At 29.9% G+C, this 23770-nt stretch overlaps 3 protein-coding genes across 6 annotated transcripts in view; 2 read left to right on the top strand and 1 right to left on the bottom strand.

The window, feature by feature from the left end:
* LOC115236946 (odorant receptor 94a-like) overlaps positions 1–2408 on the top strand; it is a 3882-nt gene extending 1474 nt beyond the window's left edge. Inside the window, exons 3-5 of the mRNA XM_029809684.1 lie at positions 293–494; positions 671–826; positions 918–2408. Of these exons, the coding sequence (XP_029665544.1) occupies positions 293–494; positions 671–826; positions 918–971 (412 nt within the window). The 3' untranslated portion in view covers positions 972–2408. The remainder of the gene's footprint in view (positions 1–292; positions 495–670; positions 827–917) is intronic.
* Positions 2409–3960: 1552 nt separating this feature from the next.
* Positions 3961–4694, top strand: LOC115236951 (putative odorant receptor 92a). The gene is made up of 3 exons (XM_029809691.1): positions 3961–4271; positions 4394–4552; positions 4641–4694. The coding sequence occupies exons 1-3, from the start codon at positions 4092–4094 to the stop codon at positions 4692–4694; spliced, it is 393 nt and encodes a 130-aa protein (XP_029665551.1). The 5' UTR covers positions 3961–4091.
* An 856-nt stretch (positions 4695–5550) lies between these two features.
* LOC115236998 overlaps positions 5551–23770 on the bottom strand; it is a 22989-nt gene continuing 4769 nt past the window's right edge. For 2 of the 4 annotated variants that reach the window (XM_029809737.1, XM_029809734.1), the window contains exons 2-9: positions 18671–19032; positions 17809–17977; positions 16989–17202; positions 15298–15498; positions 8420–8586; positions 7689–7784; positions 7095–7273; positions 5551–6628 (exon numbers count right to left, since the gene is read on the bottom strand). In XM_029809737.1, coding sequence (XP_029665597.1) covers positions 6400–6628; positions 7095–7273; positions 7689–7784; positions 8420–8586; positions 15298–15498; positions 16989–17202; positions 17809–17877 — 1155 coding nt within the window. In that variant the 5' untranslated portion in view covers positions 17878–17977; positions 18671–19032 and the 3' untranslated portion in view covers positions 5551–6399. Of the gene's footprint in view, positions 6629–7094; positions 7274–7688; positions 7785–8419; positions 8587–15297; positions 15499–16988; positions 17203–17808; positions 17981–18670; positions 19033–23770 lie in introns of all 4 variants that reach the window. The other 2 variants (XM_029809735.1, XM_029809736.1) reach the window with 2 other exon arrangements.

The raw sequence follows: 23770 nt of genomic DNA, 5'->3' as shown, positions 1-23770 counted from the left end.
AAAATATTATTAAAATAATATAATAATATAATAATTTATACATACATTTTGTAACTAAAAATAGTATTCAATAAAATTTTTACTGAGAATAGATTAATGCCCACCGAATTAATTGAAGAATTCGAATAACTATAAAACGTGCGAAAAGAATCTGTAATATTTTATATTTGTATGGAATAACTAATTATTAAATCTAATAATACGTGCGCGCATATAAATAAATTCAACGATTTGTGAATAATATCACGATTTATTTGCGGGGATATCAATTCCTTGTATTTTTTAATCGCAGATATGCATACACGATAAACAATACATTTGCGAAAATAATTGCCATCCAGTTTGCGGTGAGCATGTTGGTAGTATGCTCAAATATGTACCGAATAGCTATGGCAACAGACTATATGAGCTTCATTCCATTGATAATGTATACAAGTGCTATATTAATGCAAATTTTCATATATTGCTGGTTTGGAAACGAAGTCAAGTTAAAAGTATATATATCTTACTTAAATTGATCTTATTTAAATACTAAATATTATTTAGAAAAAAAAAAACAAATTAACTCATTAGATGACAATTAATAAAAAATGGTTAAAATTACTAGGAAAAATATGGCATTTTCTGCAAGTAACATGTAATTTATTGTGTTATATATTTTTATTTGTAGAGTCTTCAATTCGTGAATAACATTTATAATATGGAGTGGATCACACTTAGTAATAACAACAAAAAAGCTCTTTTATTAATTATGAAGCGTGCGATGATTCCCATCCAGTTTAGTAGTGCTTATATAATCACGATGAATGTCGACTCGTTTGTAGCTGTCAGTATTACTAAAGATAATATTAATTTCTTGTTGCTGATTATTATATATATTTCAAATAATTTTAGATATATTCATGTGTTTTTTACAGTTACTTAAGATGTCATACTCGATTTTCAATTTACTGCATCAAACGCAAGAATAGTAACGTGTATAATAACGGAAGTTATTATTGTTCACATTTAATTTATTATGACATCACATTCGACGGATGTTATGTGAAAAAGTGCAGAAATAAATATATTAATCTCTCTCTCTCTCTCTTTCTCTCTCATTTTAATATGACTAAATAATTTTCAAGAAATCTATAAAACTTTTTATAAGTTTTTTATTACCAACATTTTTAAAAATTGCAGTTCGTATAAGAACAAGTTCTAATAATACGTAAGAACGTCAAAGCGAAAATATGAGCCATTAAGCACAAACGTTCCTATTATAAAGTTTACCAAACAAAACAATATTATTTTCACATTCGAAATTTTCTATTTTATTTCTTTGATATTTTTCTATCGCGTAACAAACATGCTTCGTGCTAAAATTATTAATTTCTTATTTGAATATTTTGGACAGCTATTATATTTTAACGTCGGACATAGCAATAATTATTCTAGTAGAGAAAAGCGCAAACATACACATATAAATAAATATTTGATAAGAAAATTTTGAATTGCATTATATACGATTTGTCAGTGTGACGCTTTTTGAAATACATCTATGTTAAGAGTTAGAAGTTTTCCTTACCCTGTTTATGTCCGATGAGAAACAAGATAAGAATTGATGCTGTAACCAAAGGAATATTTATAATATCTTATTATATTCCGATGTACATACGCCGATACGTATAATATGATCATAAAAATATTGTACTATTCAAGCGAATATACGAGCTAGTATTAAGTTTTCATAAACTACAACTGATGATCCATTACTTAACATTAAAAGAATATATATTCGACGAAATTATGAACAGTACAATAGGAATAGATAATAAATATAACATCTTGATGTACATATATAATGAGTAAGCTGTATCAAAATATTCCTTATATTATAGGCTAATGGTCTATTTCAAGAAATTTATTTTGCCATATAACTTTTCTGTCCCATTGTCTTCATGACAATAACGGTACATTATGCAATTTTTTAATAAGACAGGTATCGAGAAGATAGAGAAGAAATAATGATAGACATAATGGGATATGACGAGTAACATTATTATCAGAAAGTCACATCGCGCGGCTATAGACATTTTCAGTATCTTTTTCTCTTACGATATTAATTTATCCATCGACATTTAAGACGTGATAAAGGGTTTAAATAAATGTTTTATAAAAATTATTAAATTAAATTAATTTTAATTTAATAAATTTAACTTTTTAAATTTTTTTAGGAAAAAACTGAATATAAACGCAAATAATTTATAGTGCAAGTGGGTTAGAAAAGTTTTTTGTATGTATAAGCCTAATGTATACTTATATATAATATATATTTAAAAGTTAAAGAGATAACATTAAATAACTAATTTTTTGGATAGATGTCTGTCCGTGTATTCCATATAATGTGAATAATCTTTTCAAAAATAATCTAATAATCTAAAATAATTTTTTTTAATATAAATTTTATTTGCTCTTTTACAATGTGCAATATATTAAACATTTTGTAATTAAACTTTAAATATTTAATATTCTAAAATAAAGTATACATATATATTTGTAAAAAATAAGTAAAATATATACTTGAAACTTATCGAAGAAAAAAAGATTTGATTAAACAAATAATAAGATAGTACCGTAGTTTTTATTATAAGCTTTTTCTCTCGACGCGTTTTTTCAGGAAATTAATTTTATTTTTTTAACATATAAATCTCTATTTTTTACAGAAATATTTTAATCGTAAAATAATTAATATAATTAATAAATAATAGCTATTAATAGGCAAAATTGCATTAGAGAAGCTTAAATGCGCGTGCTGAAATTTACATTCCTAATTTGTGCATTTGCTGGATGCTGGCAACCATCTTCATGGACGTCATTATTTAAACATATAATATATAAAACTCACGCCATGTTTCTTTTTTCTGCATTATGTACATTTGCGTTATCGCAATTTATGAACATCATATTTAATGTTGAAAATTCTGACGAATTCACCGATTCTTTATATATGATGTTGACCGTATTCGTCGCAGGCTATAAACAAGTTTATATGTGGATAGATCGAAAAAAAATCATGGTCGTAATCAACGTTCTTATCAAGAAACCTTTCGCAATATGTGAAACACACGAAGCAATGATTCAACAAAAATTTGAGAAGATGGTAGAGTAAGTATTATTATATCATTTTATATAAGTTTGCGTCAATCAAATTATGTAATATATCAAGTAAAATGCATTAGTCATTTTTTGATAATTAATTTTTTAAATGGCAGAATATTGTGCTTTTAAATATTTTAGGGCAATGCTTTAAAATATATTTACATTTATATGCTTGTATACTTTTACATGATAATTTTATACAAATAGTATCTGACATATATAATTTAATATTTTTTCATATACAACTATATTATTTTCTGAAATAAGAACTATTTTTATAATTATAAAATAAAAAAATATATAAAATAGTATTCTATATACAAATAGTATAATAAATATCCAAAAAGAGAAGAGAAGAAAGAGGAAAAAATACCAATGATTAAATCTTATAAAAAAATAAATTAATATAATCTTTATAATTATTTTATAGGAACAATACGTTACGGTATTTGATTCTCGTCACGATGGCGGTCATATCGATAGTTTTGACGTCTTTTTTCACAGAGTTCACGAAAAGAAACTTGACCTACAAAGCATGGATGCCATTCGATTATTCATCCTTTGCAGTATACTTTTTTGTGTATATTTACCAATTGATAGGCATGGCAACCTCGGGTATAGTAAACGTTGCTTGTGAAAGTGTAATTTGCGGACTAATGTTATATATTTGCTGTCAGCTTGAAATTTTGGAGTATCGATTGACAAAAATCATGCATAGTCAACACGTCCTGCACGATTGTATTCGTCATCATAACTATATCTTTGAGTTAGTTTTTTAATATTATTTTTATAATTTTATTCTGCTCTAAAAAATTTGAACTACACACAAAATGAAGTCGCGCCTTTATAACAATTGCTAATTGTTCGCTAAGTAATATAAAAAAATAATAAGAACGAAATGGATTAAAAATTTTTTACTCCATTGTAGATACGCGTGCACGGTGAATGCAATGTTCTCAAAAATAATTGCTCTACAGTTTGCGGTGAGCATGTTGGTGCTATGTTCGAATTTATATCGAATAGCAACGACATCGAGTTTTGTAGTTTTCATTTCATTGATGATATATATGGGTGCTATATTGGCGCAAATTTTTATCTATTGTTGGTTCGGAAACGAAGTCAAGACAAAAGTATATGATTTATCTAAAATAAATTTTAAATATAATAAAAATACAAAATTTAAAAAAAATTGAGATAAATACTGATATTTTTTTTTACAATGTGCAATATTGCAAAGCATCTTTATTTGTAGAGTCTTCATTTGGCGAATAACATTTATAACAAAGTGGAATGGCCGGCACTTAGCAGTAGCTGCAAGAAAGATCTTATACTCATTATGAAGCGCTCAACAATCCCCATCGAATTTAGTAGCATGTACATATTATCATTAAATCTTGACTCGTTTGTAGCTGTCAGTATCAATCAATTAACACAATAAGAATTATTACTAAATATCAATAACATACAAATTTTGAATAATTTCAAACAATTCTTTACAGTTGCTTAAGATGTCATACTCGGCTTTCAACTTGCTGCATCAAACACAAGATTAGTAACTAATAAATAAATTAGTAATAAATAATTAGTAATTAATAAATAAATATTATTGTTGCGTTTACATTTAATTTGTTAAAACCGCATATTTTAAAATATAAAAATTAATACGTTCATATCTTTTATTAATATTAATTAAAAATATTTCTTAAAATATCTATATGATTTTCACTAGAAAAATTTTTTCTCGTAGTTTCTCACAGTTATTAATTTTAAAAAAATTGACATGTAAAAAGAGTATTATAATTGCAAGTTGTAGAGATGTATAAATTAAAACATTATGTTAGCATCACAAATAGCATTATGTTAGTACATTAATAATAAAATTTTAGTAGTGAAAAAATGGAGATAAAAAATCGTTAAAAGGATTTTTAATATATTTTCTTCCTTTCTCTCTGATATTTTTCCATTATGTTATAAACAGATTTTGTATTAAAACTATTAATTTTTTATTCGAATATTTCGGGTTGTGAAAAAATTATATATTTCAATAACAAAGTCACATAAAAATATAGAAACATAAATAGATTATTAATGTAGAACTAGTATTAATGAGCTTTTTTAAAAAAGTTGTTTCTAGTGAGATTATTTATTTGAAAATTGCAGCATGCATAAAAATCCAGTGAAATCTTGTTATTTTACATATATAGAAAAGAGGAATTGTGTAAGTTCTAAATTGAAACACATATCTACATACAATACAAAAGGATTATAATTGTTGCACACATTTCTCATTTTTTTTTTCGTATTGTTTTTTGACAAGCACAAAATTCTTGAATACCATCTATTTTTATTTTGGTATTTTGAGCAATTCTGAAATCAGATCTTGTAATAAGATTGACATCGTGTATATAATTTTGTATCAATATTACTCGCCACAGATTTTTATTTTGTATAAATACATATGACATTTTTTGTAATTCCATATTATTTTACTAAATACAATTAATATATGTAATGTATAAAAGATAACGTAAATATCTTGATATTATATTATTTCAAAAGTCTGAGGTACTTGTTTCATTTATAAGCCTTAGTCTTAATGTAAATGGATAAAAAAGTCAATATGTAGTCTATAGTCTTCGTTCGTTTCAGCAAATTCCTTTCAGTTGGAAGACAAACGCACTGTCAAATGCACGCACACATAAATACACACATTAAGTTTAAAAAAATACTGAGCCTTCACGTAATAAAAAATGAGCGCTATTTATCGAGTTCAAAATTGTTTTTCCACTATATAGTGATCCATTATTGTATCGTATTTCAATAATATTATATCATTATTGTATCATTAATGATTAATAATAAATATATACACACACTTTTTCTAATCTTGGATTTTCGATTATGAGGGCGTTTTTTTTTTTTCAAGGATTTATTATGTCACTTTCTGCAAAATTGTGAATTTGTTATCCAGTGTAAAGTGACGAAGAGAATTCTCTAGCTTGTCGATTAAAATTTCTCTACTCATGTCTTTGTATAAAATATGTTTCTTCTTCTCGTTTGTGCATTAGAACAATTGTTTTTGTCATTTTATTTATCGGAATGGTTTCACCTATTAATGTAGAATAAGATTTATCGTTCATAATCGTTCATGTTCATTACATATGTAACGTTGTGTTGATCAATCCCACGATCACAAGAAAGATGTTGATGGATCACAACAAAATGGAAGCATTTCGATCATTATAGCATCTGCAAGCGTCATCGCTCTTCCAATTTCGGTTTGTAGATTGGTCTATTGCTGAGCGTATTGTTCGTGGACATATTGTTAGTCCTGACTTGTATATACTTTGGCCTCTTGTATCGCGTGATCCAATGGAGGTAACTATAACATCCTGCTGACAACATGCCTAATCCGTTGCAAGTACACGAGAAGATGAGGAGGATCGTCAGAATATCTTCTACCTCGGGACAATTAAGATCCATATATCTGGTGAGATATAAAAAAAATATCGCTTTTTATATGCATATCGTCGTAATACTAAACTTGTTGTGTTACACGATGTAATATGGTTGTTATGTTGTTTTTTGAAAAACAAAAGCGTTTTTAGATATCAAACTCTTCTCGCCTATTCAGAGTTTTTGATAATGGAAAGGAGGGGTGATAAAATCGGGAAAGACGTATATCTTAAAATATTCTTAAAATATAAAAAGAATCCTATATTGTACTTCAAAAATTTAAAGTTTGATTATTCAGATTGCTGATATTGAAATAAGCGAAAATCTCTATTTGGAGATTAAAATGAAAAAGGCCCTGTGAGAGAGACAGTATTGCCTTCAAAAACAACTCGCGTAATATATCACATATATATTATAATTTTTCATAAATTTTTGAATGCTTTAAAAAATGTTATATAGTTTATCAATATCGGAGACTCTTATTTTACGTGACATACCTGACTGCATCTTCGAGTGAATCAGGCGACTCCCCGCGTGGCCTGCATACACACGTGGCGTTTAGTACTCGTGCTGGAGTGCATTCCAGTCCCATGAGTCGCGACAAGTGCATCGCAGAGAATACGCACGCACTCACGCACGCCATAGTCGCCAGAACCGCCAAAAACACGCTAACAACCTGTTTGACGTAGCAAAACAAGATATACATAGGCGCGATAACACAGAGAAAGCAAAAGAGAAAGAGAGAGAAATATACTATAATTATTCGATAATAATATATGTCGTCAGAAAGTCATAAGTTATTAATAAATCAAAATAAAATTAAAATTAAATTGTTATTCTTTTTACAATTCAAATTCTTATAACTGATATAAGAACATATAATATAATATAATATACAATATATAATGATATTATACTATATAATATATAAAATATATGCATATTGTATTTTAAACTATACTAAGAGAACAAGAAATAATTATCATTAAAGAAGCTGGGTAGATAATAATATGGGTTCTTAATAAGATGGATTCGGCCTTGAATTTTTTTCCGTAGAGATCTACAGTGAATCATAGGAAATTCTTACATACCTTTGTGGTGGAAAGACAAAATCCGGGACTCATATCCGGATATTCCTTCTTGAAACAGCATAGGAGACCAATTCCGAAACTACCCGACATCAAGAGCTGAAGATATCCAAAATTAAAAATATTAAACAGCAAATATATATATATAAACACACGTACAAAGAAAGTACTGTGAAGAAGCATGACAATTTACAAGATGTTAATATACATATACTTACGTGTTAGTAACAAATATAATTATATGTACATACATATATAATATATTATATAAAAAGATATATATCATTCGATCACAAAATTGAAAAATATTGTTGGTAAAATAATGGTACAATTTTATTGCTGGATAGAATATAATCTTTATTGCATACTTACCTTTAATTATAGTTAAAGAATATAAGTTTTAAACATTGTTAACTTTATATAAAAAATGTACTATTGAAGAAACTATCGAAATAGATGCAACCGCCAATAAATGACTATTAACTTAAAAAATATATAATTGCTGTGATTTATAAAATTATATATCATTTAAAGATGATAATTGTTTAAAATATATAATCATGTCACTTTATATGATATATATATAAGCATAATTATAGTCACGCGTTAGCGTATCTATTCTAACAAAGAGTTAGTTTGTTAAATAAATAAAGAGAATTACTATTCTATATCATTTTTGCATCGTCGTGATGAGAAACGTATATCTAATCACTGTGTAAAATTGTGACACTTACAGAAATGCCGCTCCAATAAGGATTGTCCGTGATGGGAAGATTCGGTGCCCAAAGCAGCAACCATAACGACAGGAAAGTCACCGCGATGCCAAGACTGGTCTGCAGTACCGCCAGACATCGTGCTAATTGTTGATGATAGATCAAAGGAGGTAAAAATTTCTCTCGATCTAAAAATAAACCCGATTTTTAACTTTAGTGTGCTAGTAGATATTGTTTATATCCTACTACATGATTATAAAAAATTATAGAGATTATACAAAATCAATTTTTTGAAACTGTCACTGGTAGTTCGATATGAATTTAGGCAGAATTTGCACTTGTGTGTGTGAAGATTTATTATAATTATATCCCAAATAATATTAAATAAAAAAATCAGCATATATATGTATTGCATGCGAATCAAAGATTATTTTGAAGATATAAATTTGATATTCTATATCATTCTTGCATCGTCATGATGAGAAATGCATATCTAATCACTGGCAAAACGAAAAAGCTAAGCTAAGCCTTGCATTTTGCAAATAGAATTTTGCAATAATTTTGTAATATAAATTCGAACACGTGAAACACAGAGAACCTTTTGCCGTCTTTATTTTCCCCACGATTAACATTCTGTCTTAGTCATCGTGGAATTATTCCACGCTAAAGGGAAAAAGTCGGTTTTCGCAATGCAACTCGCTACGTTACATCCTAAACGATCTTATAGATATCCTAGGCTCTAGAGTGAGTCGAGTCACGAAGCGATCGGTCATCTATTAGATAATTCGACATTGCGAAGCAGGCATGCGCTCTATTCATCCTTCGTCGTGACACACATTTCCTCTGTGGCGTAAACGGTCGATAACCCACGGTATCAAGAAACCTGTGTTGGTCCGATAGAAAGGAGAGTTTCCTGCAATACAAGACGGCCTCGTCGCCGTCCCTCCATACAAGGTAATCTAGCTGAATGATTGAATGTATCGTCCTTGCCAATAACGCAATAAAACAGGAAATTCACCCACTACCCAAGATTTGCGACAACTATTTTCCTTCGAATAGAAACGCGAGCAATCGCCTAAACCACAATATTTTGCAATAATATATACATATGACGTTGCGTTTTGTAAAAATAAATCTGGAATTAGCCCTTTAGTTCGTAATTAAATATACACGATTATTATTAAAACTTATTTATTATAAAAAAATAATATTATATATGTATATATTTATGTATCGTTTTATATATATCTACAAGCATTTTTTTTTTTAAATATATTGGTTTGAAAAATTTCTATTTTGTATATTGCAATTATTTTATACAATAGAAATTCTTTCCCGACAAAAGGTTGTCAATTACATTAACTATGGTTCGGACGTCCCGTTATCAGTCCTTGGATTTTAACCCACGCTTTGTCACCTTAAATTTCTATTGAATGTTGAAAGTTTCGGGGAAATAGAGTATTGGAAAAAAGTGGGATCACACAGAGCGATTGAGAGTCGAGCATATAGACAAAACTCTGTTATCTCCTTTTGTTGCGAAATCGATTTGTCCTACATTGAAAAAAAAAGATATTGTTGCGTAGACAATCTTTCCGGGCTTTTCAATCTTTTTTCAGGCTTGGAAAACACAAAGAACCTGCACACTTCTTATGGGAAATGGCTTCCAGTGGATTTCATTCAAACTTTAAGATTTTTTGCAGTTTATATGACGCTGAATAAAATTAAATCTCAATGAGCACAACTGTCTAGCAGCTATAGTTTAGCCTGCAGAGAGCGTTGAAAGTTGATAAATTTTAGGATTTTGTTGCAAAAATGATCATATTTGCAGCTTTCTCTAAATTGAATAGTACATGCAATTTTGTTTAGATAATTAAAATTATTATGTCTGTAAGTTTTACATATAAAAATATCGAAATAATCAGAAATTAGTAAAGCAATCAGTTAAAAAAAAAACGAATGTTCGATTTTTTTATCAACGTTTATAATTATCAAACAAGATCGTTATATAATTATTTGGGATATAATTATTTCTTTATCTCTTTTTAAATAGTAGAATTCATCATAATATAAAGAATTTAACATTAGTAGCAAATCCACGAATAAAATCCAACAGAAGCTGAATAAATCAAAATCATTTTGTCTTAGTTTATCGGTCCCCTACACGCTCCTAAAGTTTTGACATTTAAATTGGGGACACCCTGTATATATCATAATATTTTATATGCCAAATATTCTTTGGATTCTCATTATTGCGATGTGTAATTCTCAATATTCCGATATTCTTTGGAATCTCATTATTGCGATGTGTAAATACTTACGTACGCACCTGAGATAATCATGTTCTATAGATTTAAATCAGTGTTTCTCAATCATTTCCATGTTGAGGAATACTATTAAATGAAAAAATTGCACGACAAAGAGCGATGTGTCTAATAGATATAATAATTATTACAAGAGAATATTTTTTATTTATTCCTTTATGTATCTTTTACAAATCTCACTCGTTTATTGATTGATTATTATATTGACTGATCTTGCTTGAGGCACGTACGTGCTTTAACAGTAGTAAAAAAGAAATTAAAGAGGATTTTCCGATCATAAAAATTATTAACTATATTTTGTAATCGAAGGAAACATTTATTTTTTGGCATTTGCCGTATTTTATTGTCCTCTTTTTTCTTCACGCTTTCCAAAAACAGTATGCGTTAAAAAATGTGCGAGAAATCTATTATAGAATCTGACTTTATAAAAATTACACACTAACGCTTATCAATATTAAACCGAGGGCTATCAAATCAGAATATACAATGTCATACCGTAATTCAAAGTTCCTCATACTCTCGCTCTTATACGATTAACTGGTCAGGAACTGATTGTGAATGCATCTTACGTTACGTGCTTATATAGGAGAAATTCTTTTGCCACGCGATACCCGCACAGAATTTTAACGTCTCGTGATCATCGCCAAACGTCAAACCGTGAAAGATGCGATAATTTCTCAATCGGAGATGAAAAACCTATTTTCACTTGCGCAAACGCAATGCACGCACTTGCCGCGCGAGGATTGCATCTCGCAGGAGCTCTAACTGTACCGCAGATAGACACGCTATAACTAACGAGTAAAAGCAAGGTGCACAACGCGGAACATAAATGGTCTACAGATAGATGGGCTGTAAGTCATTAAGAATAAGAGTTGGATATAAATAGTTCCCGTGCATAATTATTTTAAAGTGTAATATACAATAAATTTTTTACTCTTCTTATAAAACCACACACATTTTTTAATTCTAAGCACACATACTACATTAATCTTAAAAAATGTAAATTATAACTAAAAAAGGTTTTTTTTATAATAATATAAAATATAAAAAAATTATATAATGCTTTTTTTTTAAGTCATTATTAAATAAACATGTCATTATATTCTTCTACGTTAATGCTATCGTCATTAAAAAATTTCGAAATAATGATACTTTAATTAATGCTCAGGAAGAACGAATAATTCTTATTCTTTCAATGCAAGATTATCTGAAATTATCATCGATAATATTATTCATAAATTATATTGACATTAATAACTTAATTTTATCTCGTCATATTAGTAATAAATAATTCGATACTATAAATCGCATCTAATTTACAAGTATTTTTAAATAATTATATATACTGTGTTACATACTTCTTTCAACAATTGCTAATAATATTGCATACATTCATAACATGGCTAATAATGATTGTAAATACCCAATGTTTCCGCAAAAATAAGAAGAAGTAAATTTCTGCGATATCATCAAAGAAAAAGGATTATTTTCTCATGATTCTTTCTCGTATCGTTTTCCATATAACGGATAAATGGACACTACAGTTAAACGACAGATATTGCTGCTTCTTGGTTCGCACGATGCAAGAATGCGGGACATGAATACGTATCGTTCGCATTGTGTATTGCCTCGCTATTATATGTATGACGTATTTATTGCACAATGCAAAGATATACCGGTGCAAATATAAAAGAAGAAAGGACCGTCTCAAGAGGTCAAATAGCGATAAAACGGCCGACGAAACAAGCATCTATTATCTTTAATTTAACACTAATTTGCCGTTAATACATTCTCGGTGCGAAAATGCTCGGTGATCAAATGCATTTGATATACTTGGTGTTTCACAGCGGCGATAAATAAAAATTACAGATTAAAATTAAAAAAAAATGTATATCATTCATTATTAAAGTTGTTCATTATAAAAGATAAGGATTAGAATCATCTAACATCAATTACTCTTGTAAAGATTTAAAGATAAAATTATTTGATATATACAACACGCATTATACATACATTTGTCGTGTAAATTCGATGTAATTACCTGTAATTTTTCTTCATTTGCATCAAATACATTGCGCACATTGGCGTGAATGGCCTCGATCATGTGTGGGTGCGAATGTAAATGCATACATTGTAAGAGATAACAATGAGTAACGTAGTATGTCGCGTTGTTACGTCCGGCAAATTTGCCGCAAAATATTACAACCCACGTACACGCATACATGGAAACATAATGGATGGTACGTTTTCATTATCCGCTGGCCCTATTGCATAGATAATGCCAATTACGTAGCTTACGTAAGAAGAGCTACGGGTAATTGAATAATTATGTATTACGCCGATAACCAATTGAATGACTCCGATTTGCCTCTTATTAATTATACTCATTAATTACTCGACAATTATTTTTCGTTTTTGACACTCTACTGGTGAAAAATTTGTTAATACAAAAAAGTATTATGCATGTAAATAATTGCACGTTGTCTAAAGAAATTAATATTTTTCGTGATTCTAGAAGAGAGAATTAAAGTTCAATTAAAAGTTAAGTTGTTTTCAGTGCAACAAAAAAATTAGCATCGTTTGACTGTTCGACGTTCTTATTGTTAGATGAAAACCAAACGCAGATTAACGTGTGTAAGGATGCCGAAAATTGGGCGTAAGAATAGTGGTTCCATAAGTCTGTTTCGCCGGTCTCAAAATAGAGTTAGGACCATGTTAAACGCGTGAGCGGCCCTTGAACGGAGCAGAACGGAATCACGGTAGGTATACGTTTCATCAATTTCGACCCTTCGGCGCTCACACGTGTCGCTTGTGTTTCCTCGCAAGGGCACGAAAAAACGATGCTCATTGTTAATTTAATATACCATTTCTTTGTCTTAATTAGTATTTGAGTATTATTATTATGTAAATACAGAGTATAATTTATACAATTTATATGTTTTAGATTTCTGAAATAACGGAAATTTTTATATAATTTTACTCAGTATTATACATTTTCTTTTGGCAAGAAAGTCTTACTTTTTGAAACCATATTTATATGATAAGTAAACAGAAAGTATGTTAAAATCAAGCATATGGCAATTTGACAAGTATTATAATATAATTACAATGGCAAACGGAGTTAATTGCGATGCAATACGCGAGGCAATTTAAAAAATATGACAAATTTTTTTTCCATTTTTGCATCAAGCTGAAACTATATATTTCAAACACATACCAACAAAATCATGTAATATATTTCCGACCCGGTACTTCCGCTATCTGCGGAGAACCATGTGCATCCACTTTAAAGTACGTATGGTGACCAGCGAAGCAAGAAGCGTTTAAAACTCACAATCAGTAAAATATTTACGCGAGGGTGACTTAAAAAGAAAGAAAAGAATGGATTTCTTTCCTAGCTATAGACAAATTAATATATTATATTAGAATATATAATAATGTCCAATGTCCCATAATTTGTCTTGCATATTTTTTTAAAATATATATCTATTTTTTATTTAAAATATTAAATAAAAAGTTTTCAGTATATTGCAATAATTTTAATGCAGTAACTTTTTATATCTTTTATATATATAGTTTGTGTTATGATTTTAAATATAAAAAAAATCATAATTATTTTACATGCATTCCAAATAAAAAAAATATCTATAATAATTAACACAATAATCTCTCTCTCTCTCTTACATCCGTTGATAAAAATGCAACGTCATTAAAATTTAATTTATTTAATATAATATGCAATTTTTAATTTCAGGGATCACGCTTTTCTACTTTCAATATTCTTTAGACATATTTTTCATATATTGTGACATAAACGTTATTTCAATGTTACGGCTACCCTTTTTAAAAGCTCTCATCATTTTACACGTCGCACTTTTGTCACCTCCGACGTCTCTCATTAGCTGCCATTTGCCGCGTGCATTTTATGCTATCTAATTACCGCGGTGATAAAGAACCACCACACTTTCCTGCGTCTACAACGTAGCGTTAATTATAATCTCCCTGTCTGCCTTGGCAGCAACCTCAATCCTGCCAACCGACACGGCGCAGAGCGCATTAAGAGTGACGCTAATTAGCACAGGAAGCGCAATAATATGTCGCGCGAGGCGACGAAACGATTATCAAAGGAAATCGAGAAAATCGAACAGATACCTGACCGGTCGCATTCCGCGGCCGAGAAATGAGATTCCTGAGCGCAATCTCGCTCTCGAGAGAAATCGATTGAATCAATTGCAAAAAAAACGAATAATCATATACGCAAGATTTCATCGACCGAGTGGAATGGAAGAAATGCCATTACCTCTGCTCACTTTACGATACTTCGCCAAGTGCATGTGTTCTTGAACAGATATCCCGAAAGACCCGTTTTGACCAAGTACTTGTTACTTTCTTATGATCGTATTTCCGATAATATGAGAAATTGTTTTCTATTAATTGAAAATCGTTTGTCGCGCATCACAAAAATACTCACAGTGTGTAAATTACTTGGAATAGAGTTAAGCAGAGTTTCTTTCAAAACTATTCAAAAAGTATAAAAAAGAAAAAAGATACAAGGATATCAGGTAATAGTCTACTCACGATGACCGGTCCGATGCATCACGATCATCCTGCTATGCCTCAAAGAATTTCTTGTAGGCGTATGTCGACCGGCTATTTGAGAAGCTGCCAGGTTGACAGGAACCGTGGTTGACAAGCAGTTGGCCATCGATGGTGCTCGACCAAGCTCCTTTTCTTTTTCGCCGCGGGAGATTCGTCCGATGTTCCCAGTTGATACCGCACCTGTTAAAATGTCCAGTAAAATATCTAAGTATCCTGCCTGTATTTTATTTTTTTAAATTAAAATTTAACGTTTTGGGATTACATTTGTCTATAAAAAAAATGACGTTTCTGCAAATCTTATTACTTGTCACTTGTCATTAATTCTGTTAAAAAAGGAGGATTAACTTATAGTGTTTTTATTATGTATTTACATGTTAAGATTATAAGGAAATGAAAGCAAATATTTTTTCTTCTGATTAAAAATTTTTATTTTTATAAATTTAATTAAATCGCGTATTCTTTTAAGTATACGAAAATTTAAAATAAATATTATATCGTGCACGAGCATGAAATCATAGCACATACAATATATTTTTTTTCTTCTTCTTGGAAAAAGTTCATTATCTCGTTTTCAAAATTTAAACTTCGTTTCTTTGATTTAACTTTATCAAATCTTTTAGATATCACATTTTCGACAAGAGAACTTATTTTCGTACAAGTGTAAAGATAATAGATTTATGACCGTTCAGTCATAGTTCTAGCATGTGTCACGATATTTTTCGTTTATCTTTCTTTACTATGTAAGCGATTTTAAAAAATATAATTCACTTTATCGTGTAATATTTAATTTAATGCTTCAAACCATCAAATGTTTGGCTTGTTCATGATATAATATATATACTACTCTCACATCTGTATTTTTTATGTATCAGCGATTTCTTAATTATTCTTTACGTTCCTTTTATTTCTCAAGAATATTTTTATGGCAGGAAGTTTAAGAGAAACATAATATCTGTCGAGCATAATATGTGTGCAATTTCTAACTCTATATGTGTGTGTATAAATTATATTTTACATAAAAAAAAATATTTGAAATTTTCTGTAGAAAAATGTATCGTTATTAAAGAAAACGTGCAAAGCTACTGCAACTGTTGCACATTTGTTATCTGTTTCAAAATATGCAATTTGCTTAATTGCACACGCGATTTTGGCACACGTGAATATCATTTCTATGAAAAGCTAGCACCGTAGCATATAGAATGTAGAACGATGAGATTTCGCGATGCTAAAAACACCTGAAGTAGAACGAACAGGTCAACCTGTCACGAAAAAGATTAATATACGATGTAGATAAGCAAATACAGCGAGGCAAATTTAATTCGAATTATTCAAAAGCATATTTTTGTTTGTAATTATGTTTAATTTTTTAGATTTAAAAGATAAATCAAACTCGCGATCAACGTCTCGACAATATCATTCAGGAACAATACAAAATTAGAGTTTGTATAATAATGACTATTATGTAAATTACATATAATCACGTTTAAGAATAATTAAATGCTTAAGTTTATAAAAATGTAAGTGAAAAAACCGGAAGCAAATCATTTACGATCGCAAAAATTATCTTATTTCATTTTTATCATCGCGGATTAAAACACGCAATTAAAAGGTAAACACCGCACACATAAACACACACAGAAAGAACATCATGGAAAGTGCATTCAACTCACCGGTGACCTTGGGAGTATGAATCTTCGATACGTTGCCCGCGCTGACGGCGCTACTGACCCTGTTATTGTTATTGTTGTTAATATTACTGTTATTAATGCTCTTGTTGTTGTTGTTGCTCTGAGACACGGCGGACGTGCCATTTCCGTCGCGGACCTGGTTCAGATTGCCCACGCTCATGGCGGAAGTGACGCAAGGCGGCATTATCGGTACGACCTGTGGAGTTGAAAAAAAAAGGGTCGAGTTATTTTGCCAAATGTTTCTGACCACTTTATAGAGGGGCGCAACTGGATTTGGGTGTCCGAAAAATACGGTAACACGGTAAAAACTGTAGTTCTTATTGTTGATATGTGATTCTTTGAATAAGTGAATAGTTTTGTGTGAAATTTCCTGGAATTTAAAATTAGAGCTATTTGAGACTGATGAAATCTAATGTGATTAGAGTTGATCAATATTTATTGAATTAATATTTATTTATTAAATGTACTATTTACTTTAAATTTACGTGAATAAAATATTCTCTCTGTATGTGGAAAATTAATTGCAAAGAACTTCTTTTGCTTCTAGAAATATAAAAGGCATTTCTTACTTTTGAAAACGTTGAATGTACTGTATTTAGAAGATACCAATTTTATATTTTACAGAATAGTATTTTATAATAATATTTTTTTAATATTATACAAAATTCTTTGAAACACAAAAAAATAATCGAATCGATGATTAATCATCGCTAGTCGCATCGCGTCATCGCAAAAGCTTTTCATAGTATGTAAGGAGACAAGACACGCACGTATAAACAGAGCCACGTGGATAAAACCGTACCTTATAGTTGTCATAAAAGCTCACCGGCCGGCTTCTCGGCGCATACTGAATATCCTCGTCGGGTTGCATCGTGTCCGCACCGCGCGCGTGTCCCTAAGGAATGCGTGCGCAGCTCATAGGACATTCACTCCGCAAGTCACCCTCCTGTCTTCCTCCACTTCCGGCGGATCTGCTAAGGTGAACACAGACGGCATGACCACACGTAGCGAGAACATAACTAAGCATTGCAAATTAGCGCCGTAATTAGCGCGGTAACTTGACATGACGCGTAAATCGATTTGCAATTATAAGTAATCATGTCTCGAATCTTTCAGATAGAAAAATATTATATGAAAATATTACATTATTTTTCAACTTTTTTAACTATTAAACTATTTCTGTGTAAATAGGTAAATAAATAGAAACAGAAATAGAAATAAATAAATATAAGAAATATGAAAATAGAAAAAATTAAGTAATATATATATACAGAGTGTATCTGAAATGATGCACTAAACTTTAGGAGCATATTTTAGAGGTCAAAATAAGACTTTTTTTCCACTAAAATGAAAAAATAAAAACGTATTTCACACATTTTCGAATTTTAGCTCGGAGGGGGTTTATTTGCGGACCCATGTTTATAAGAAAAAAAAGTCTTATTTTGACCTCTAGAATACGCTCCTAAAGTTTAGTGCATCATTTCAGATACAACCTGTATATAAAATACATCATTTATATAAATTTAGCCGACAGCTTTCCTATCTCTAAATTTTTAGTTTTCTTCTTGCACAAAGAAATAAATTTAAATAAATAAATGCTAAATGCATTTACATTTATTTATGCATTTATATATATGTATATATGCAACATTATTTATTTATACCTCAATGTTTTCTCGTGTCAGTTGAAACGATGATCTATAATTCTTATCAGAATGCCATTTGGATTTGTATCTTTTCTTGTATTACGCACAAATTCCTTCACTTCCTCCGCGAAAGCGAATTTAAGTTCATTGTCGATATTGGATGTGGTTGATGACTCACGGCTTGCCAATCTGCAGGCAATTTCGACAGAGAATTTCCTCCTAATCCTATCCGACGCGTCGTAAGTCACGTTCGAGGGATGCCTTGATGCATAAAACAGGGATGATCAGACGTCTCACAAGACGATGGATCGGCGATTTCCCCGGCGTCAGCGTCCACGTGTTCGCACACGTGCGCTGCGCATCCGTCACTCCATAAATGTCTGGAAAATTGAAAAAGATTGCCCGCGTGAGGATAGCTTTGATCGGCATCGTTTATTTGGACAGATCATTCATCTGAAGCATGACTGAGCTCTGCTCTGAAAATATCTCAATTACTTTTCTCGATATATTTAGCCGAATAAAATCTCTTTGAATATTTAGCCGAATAAAATCTCTTTAAAGGTAGAATCAAGTTACATAACGATCGACATGCCGTTAAATAAAAACGAAAATGCGACACATTGCACATATAATTTAATATCATTCTCCTGTTCTATAAGATTCAACAGTATGCTATAAAAATAGAATAGAGCCGCAAAGACAAAGCGAATTTGAAATAAAGTGAGAAAAAAATGCATGTGAAATTCGTGAATATTACTTTGTAAACAGTAATACTCCCGAGGCGTTACACTTCGAGCGAAGGATCTCAATTTTACGGAGATCGTTTCACCTTCCCGAGTCACTCCACCGTTCTCGCAAAAAATGGAACATGTTTTCTCATGGAAACTTCGACACGAATTACGTTAAGGCGGTCTCGACATTATGGTTTCTTCGGTCTCGCGAGACGCTTAAGTGCTGATGAAACTTTGATTCCAACTTAACCATATGATTTCCCAAGCCATTAACGCGAGTGATATCACTCTATGTATGGTTAATGCATTGCTGAGAGCTGCTATTTTAATTTAAAAAAAAAAAAAAAATGCGGCTTTAAAAAAATTATAAAGAAAAACTTCCTCAAAAAATGTTGTCGATGAGGAAAATTTTTTAAAAATTATAAAAATAAACCTCCTGAAAAAATGTTGACAAGAAAAATCAATTAAAAAATATTTTAGAAATTGTTTTATGCTTATTTTTCAGGATTTTTAAAAGAAGATATAATACTTTTGTTCATTCATCTCGACATTAATAAAGAATCTGGTATCAGGTAAATCATAAAAATAAACCGGAGCAAAAATTTTTTTTCTATCTTATTAAGAAAAATATTTTGTGAAAAAACTGATTTTTATAAATCTTTTATATTTGATTTGATAAATCCTTTATATTATATATTAGAGACTTTGTGTGTGATAAATCTTGTGTGAATCTTAAAACTTTTCCTGCCTATCGATTCATATGTAAAAGAAAGTAAAGGTGCGCGACGTAAGTACTCCGGCTTTATGGCGTCATACTTAGGAATACAACAACCCGTCAGCATTCAATTACGTTCATAGCTAAAAGTCTGTCTATTTTAATGTATTCAGCTCGTTTCCCTGCAATTAAATGCAAAGCGATTGTCCTCGACGGAACACAATGTCGATGATGCTTGACGAAGGTATTCAAGATTTCACTTCCGCGAGAATATTGAAAAGAATAGGAATTATTAAAAGTCGGCTTTCATGGCAATCGTTGTTGCGTAATGAGAAAAACAAAAAAAAAAAAAGTTTTTCCCTGCATGGTTAATTATCTTTACCACAATTTAACACGAAGATACCTTATGTACTACTGGTCACCATAAAATTACATGAAGAATAGTAATTCAAGACTACAACTGCGAAAAAAATCTGTTAAATATAGAAAAAAAAACGTTCACAAACATTTCCATTTTATTCGAAAGCTCGAAGATGCAAAATTAATTATTATTCATTAAATATCTAATTTATGTAAACAATAACATTAATAAATAATTTATATATAACTTTCCATTATGTTCTGAACTATAAAACCTAACGAAGATATTTTTGGACGAGAAAGAGCATGCAAATATATTTCAGCGTGTTAACAATAAGCACGGAGAAACAGAACGGAAAGAAGTAGATTAAAACTTGAATGATATGAAAGCCTGATGTGAGCGTTGCCTAAGGGGACCTAATGGAGAAATGACTTATTTCCAGCTGTGTAACACGAACATGAGTCTATCGTAGGTAGGTCACCGTGCATGCGGGGATCTAAAGAACCTCTCACACTATTATATTATCGTCGGCATTATCGACCTATTGCCGATGTGAAGATTCTATTAATGATATGGAAAATCACAACAATGACAGTATTTGCATGGTTATTAATAGCGATCATATAAGAGCTCACTTAATCTCTGCCATACGACTTTATTGCCTTGCGTATATTGCGTAATAGCGCATTTACTTGAGATCTTGCTTGCACACTGTGTGTGAAAGTAAAGCCATGCTGATGCAGCTTCGATAAGTATGACGACGAGGCCATGTTCGATGATCAGAAAAAAGAAAGAGAATCTTGACGTAATCGCATGCTGCTGCATGTCTGGTGTCACCTGTCGATTGCTTACTGCCAGATATGCAAAGACATGATTCAAAATATGACTATCACGATGACATGTTTGAAAGATCATGTCGAAGATGATTCAAGCATAAATTATAAATAAATATATTAATTATATTAATTAAAGTTACAATTAAATAAATATATAATTTTTATAGGTGGTTTAAATAATTTCAAATTGTATATTTTTTAAAATAAATTTGAAATTATATTAAAATGTGCATAAAGGGTTTTTGTATTTAATGTATATAGAGATTTTTTTAGTGACTATTTTTAATCTTATTTTTTTTTAAATAAGTTACGTTTGTAAGAATTCATTTATTTATTGACAATTTTTCGGCAATTTCAAATATACCTTAAAGTTCTATTTCTGTATTACACGGTACCATAAATCCGAGTGCCAAAATAAAATTTATCCGAGAATAAGAGCGAGCAAAAGCAAGTTCACAAAATTATGTAACAGAGATACATTTGTTATTTCAAGTTAAATGAAAATGAGATCAAATAAAACAAAAATTGTGATTAAATAAAGCAGAGTCATAAATTAATAGTTTATTCGGCGCACAAAACTTTAAAAATATTTAACATTTCTTGCATCGTATAATCACTATGTGTAAACTAAATATGTAGGTTACTAACGTAATTATAGCGATTGTTGCAAACGTATGTTTCCGATGACGCAAGATTCGCAAAAAGAACAATTACGTAAGAAAAGTTTAACAGATTAAATATAGCATAAATAGAATGTCTCTTCATATACATGCGCGAAAACAGTAATAAATAATTGTCACGAAAACAATAGTCATTACAATTATAAGGCATTGAGTGTCATTTTTCGAAGAACACGCATGTCTTAAAGACGTAATCGTGACAGAACTATTATGTTTTCAATGTCATTGTTATGTGATATAACAGTCACGCACATCTCGTGACACTTGTCTATCATTAACTTTATTCTCGAAAAAAAAAAATTAAGAATGCAATTTAATTTTTCTCGCAAATATTGATGATTATTATTTTGTAAAATAAAGTAATTTTTTTATATTTTTTAGAAACAAGAATATACAAATATTATATCTAACGTAGAAATAAAATTTTTTACTTTTTTATAACTTAATAATACGTGCGTCAATATTACGGGAAGTATGTGACCCTGAAATAATTGCCTCGAGTATTATTCGTAATTTACATTAACATGCAACGAAGTTGTATTTATCAAAGCGCTTCATGTGGATAACGCGCAGTACCTGAAGAATCGCGATAATATTAATTAAAAACCATTTGAAATATCGATCTTATTGTATTGGGCGATAGGATTATAAATTATTATAACAAAATAGAATTGACGCAATCAAATTAATTCATGATATGTAAGCTTTCCTAATCTTTTTAATAGATATCAATAAATTCATGCGCTCATGATTAAGAAATTAAATCCATATATATGTATATCCTTCTTTGCAATATTAAAAAAAGTAATATTATTGTATCATATATATTATAAAAATAGAAGAAATATGAAGTTTTATAGGAATTGTGTAATCAACATGTATAGGGTAACAAATTCTGTTATAATATTTTTAAATGCAAGTAAAACAACGTGCGTTGTATGTACACATTAATCCGCATTAAATTGTTAGTAATTGTAGTTGTAATTAGCGGCCACGAAAAAGTAGCAGTCGCATTTTATCACGCTCGATTTTTATTAAATATCCATTAAGCAATCATACTTTTCGCATTCACTCCGATCACTTGCACGTGCGTAATTAATGTGCGAGCAAACTAACGAATATTTTATAATTCAAATGTAGAACATGTGCGTCTATTAACCCAAATAGCATACGGCTTTCCTATTTCACCGTGAAATCTGTAAAACTAGATCAAATAATTCTTTGAGCTATATTCTTTGTATATTGCACGTGTTACATATAATGGAACCTAACAATATATAAAATAGAAAAATTATTTATTTTATATACATATATAAGATATATAATTTTCTTATATAATTTTAAATGGTGATTATTATCAAAAAAAGCCCCAAAATATTGATAAAGTAATTGCCATTTATATTTATTTAAAAAAATAACGCGTGTTATTTAAGCACTATAAACTACTTTGAAAAAGAATAAAAGAGAATAAAAACAGGATTATTGTATATAAAAATGGAATCACCGATTTTAACTACCCAAAACTAGGAAAAAACATATTGCTCACAATTATTTTGCATTTATACTAAAATAATCAAACAAAGCGCGTATTAAACTTTACACGTGTAATGATGATGACGGCACATTATATACGCGTTTATCTTTTAATCTATGTCATTACCAGGAAAGAATTAGATTTCAAGCAATTATTCTCCCTTTATATTTTTTTTTGTTATTCTCTGATATAAAAAATTTTTAAAATTAAATAGATTTGCAGTAAATCGATATCATTATTATTATTACTATATAATGTATT

Source organism: Formica exsecta, unplaced genomic scaffold (genome assembly GCF_003651465.1).
Source record: "Formica exsecta isolate Colony F162 unplaced genomic scaffold, ASM365146v1 scaffold265, whole genome shotgun sequence".
NCBI lineage: Eukaryota > Metazoa > Arthropoda > Insecta > Hymenoptera > Formicidae > Formica > Formica exsecta.
Note: the sequence above shows the minus strand (reverse complement) of the source record. Positions and strands in the feature narration are given on the sequence as shown.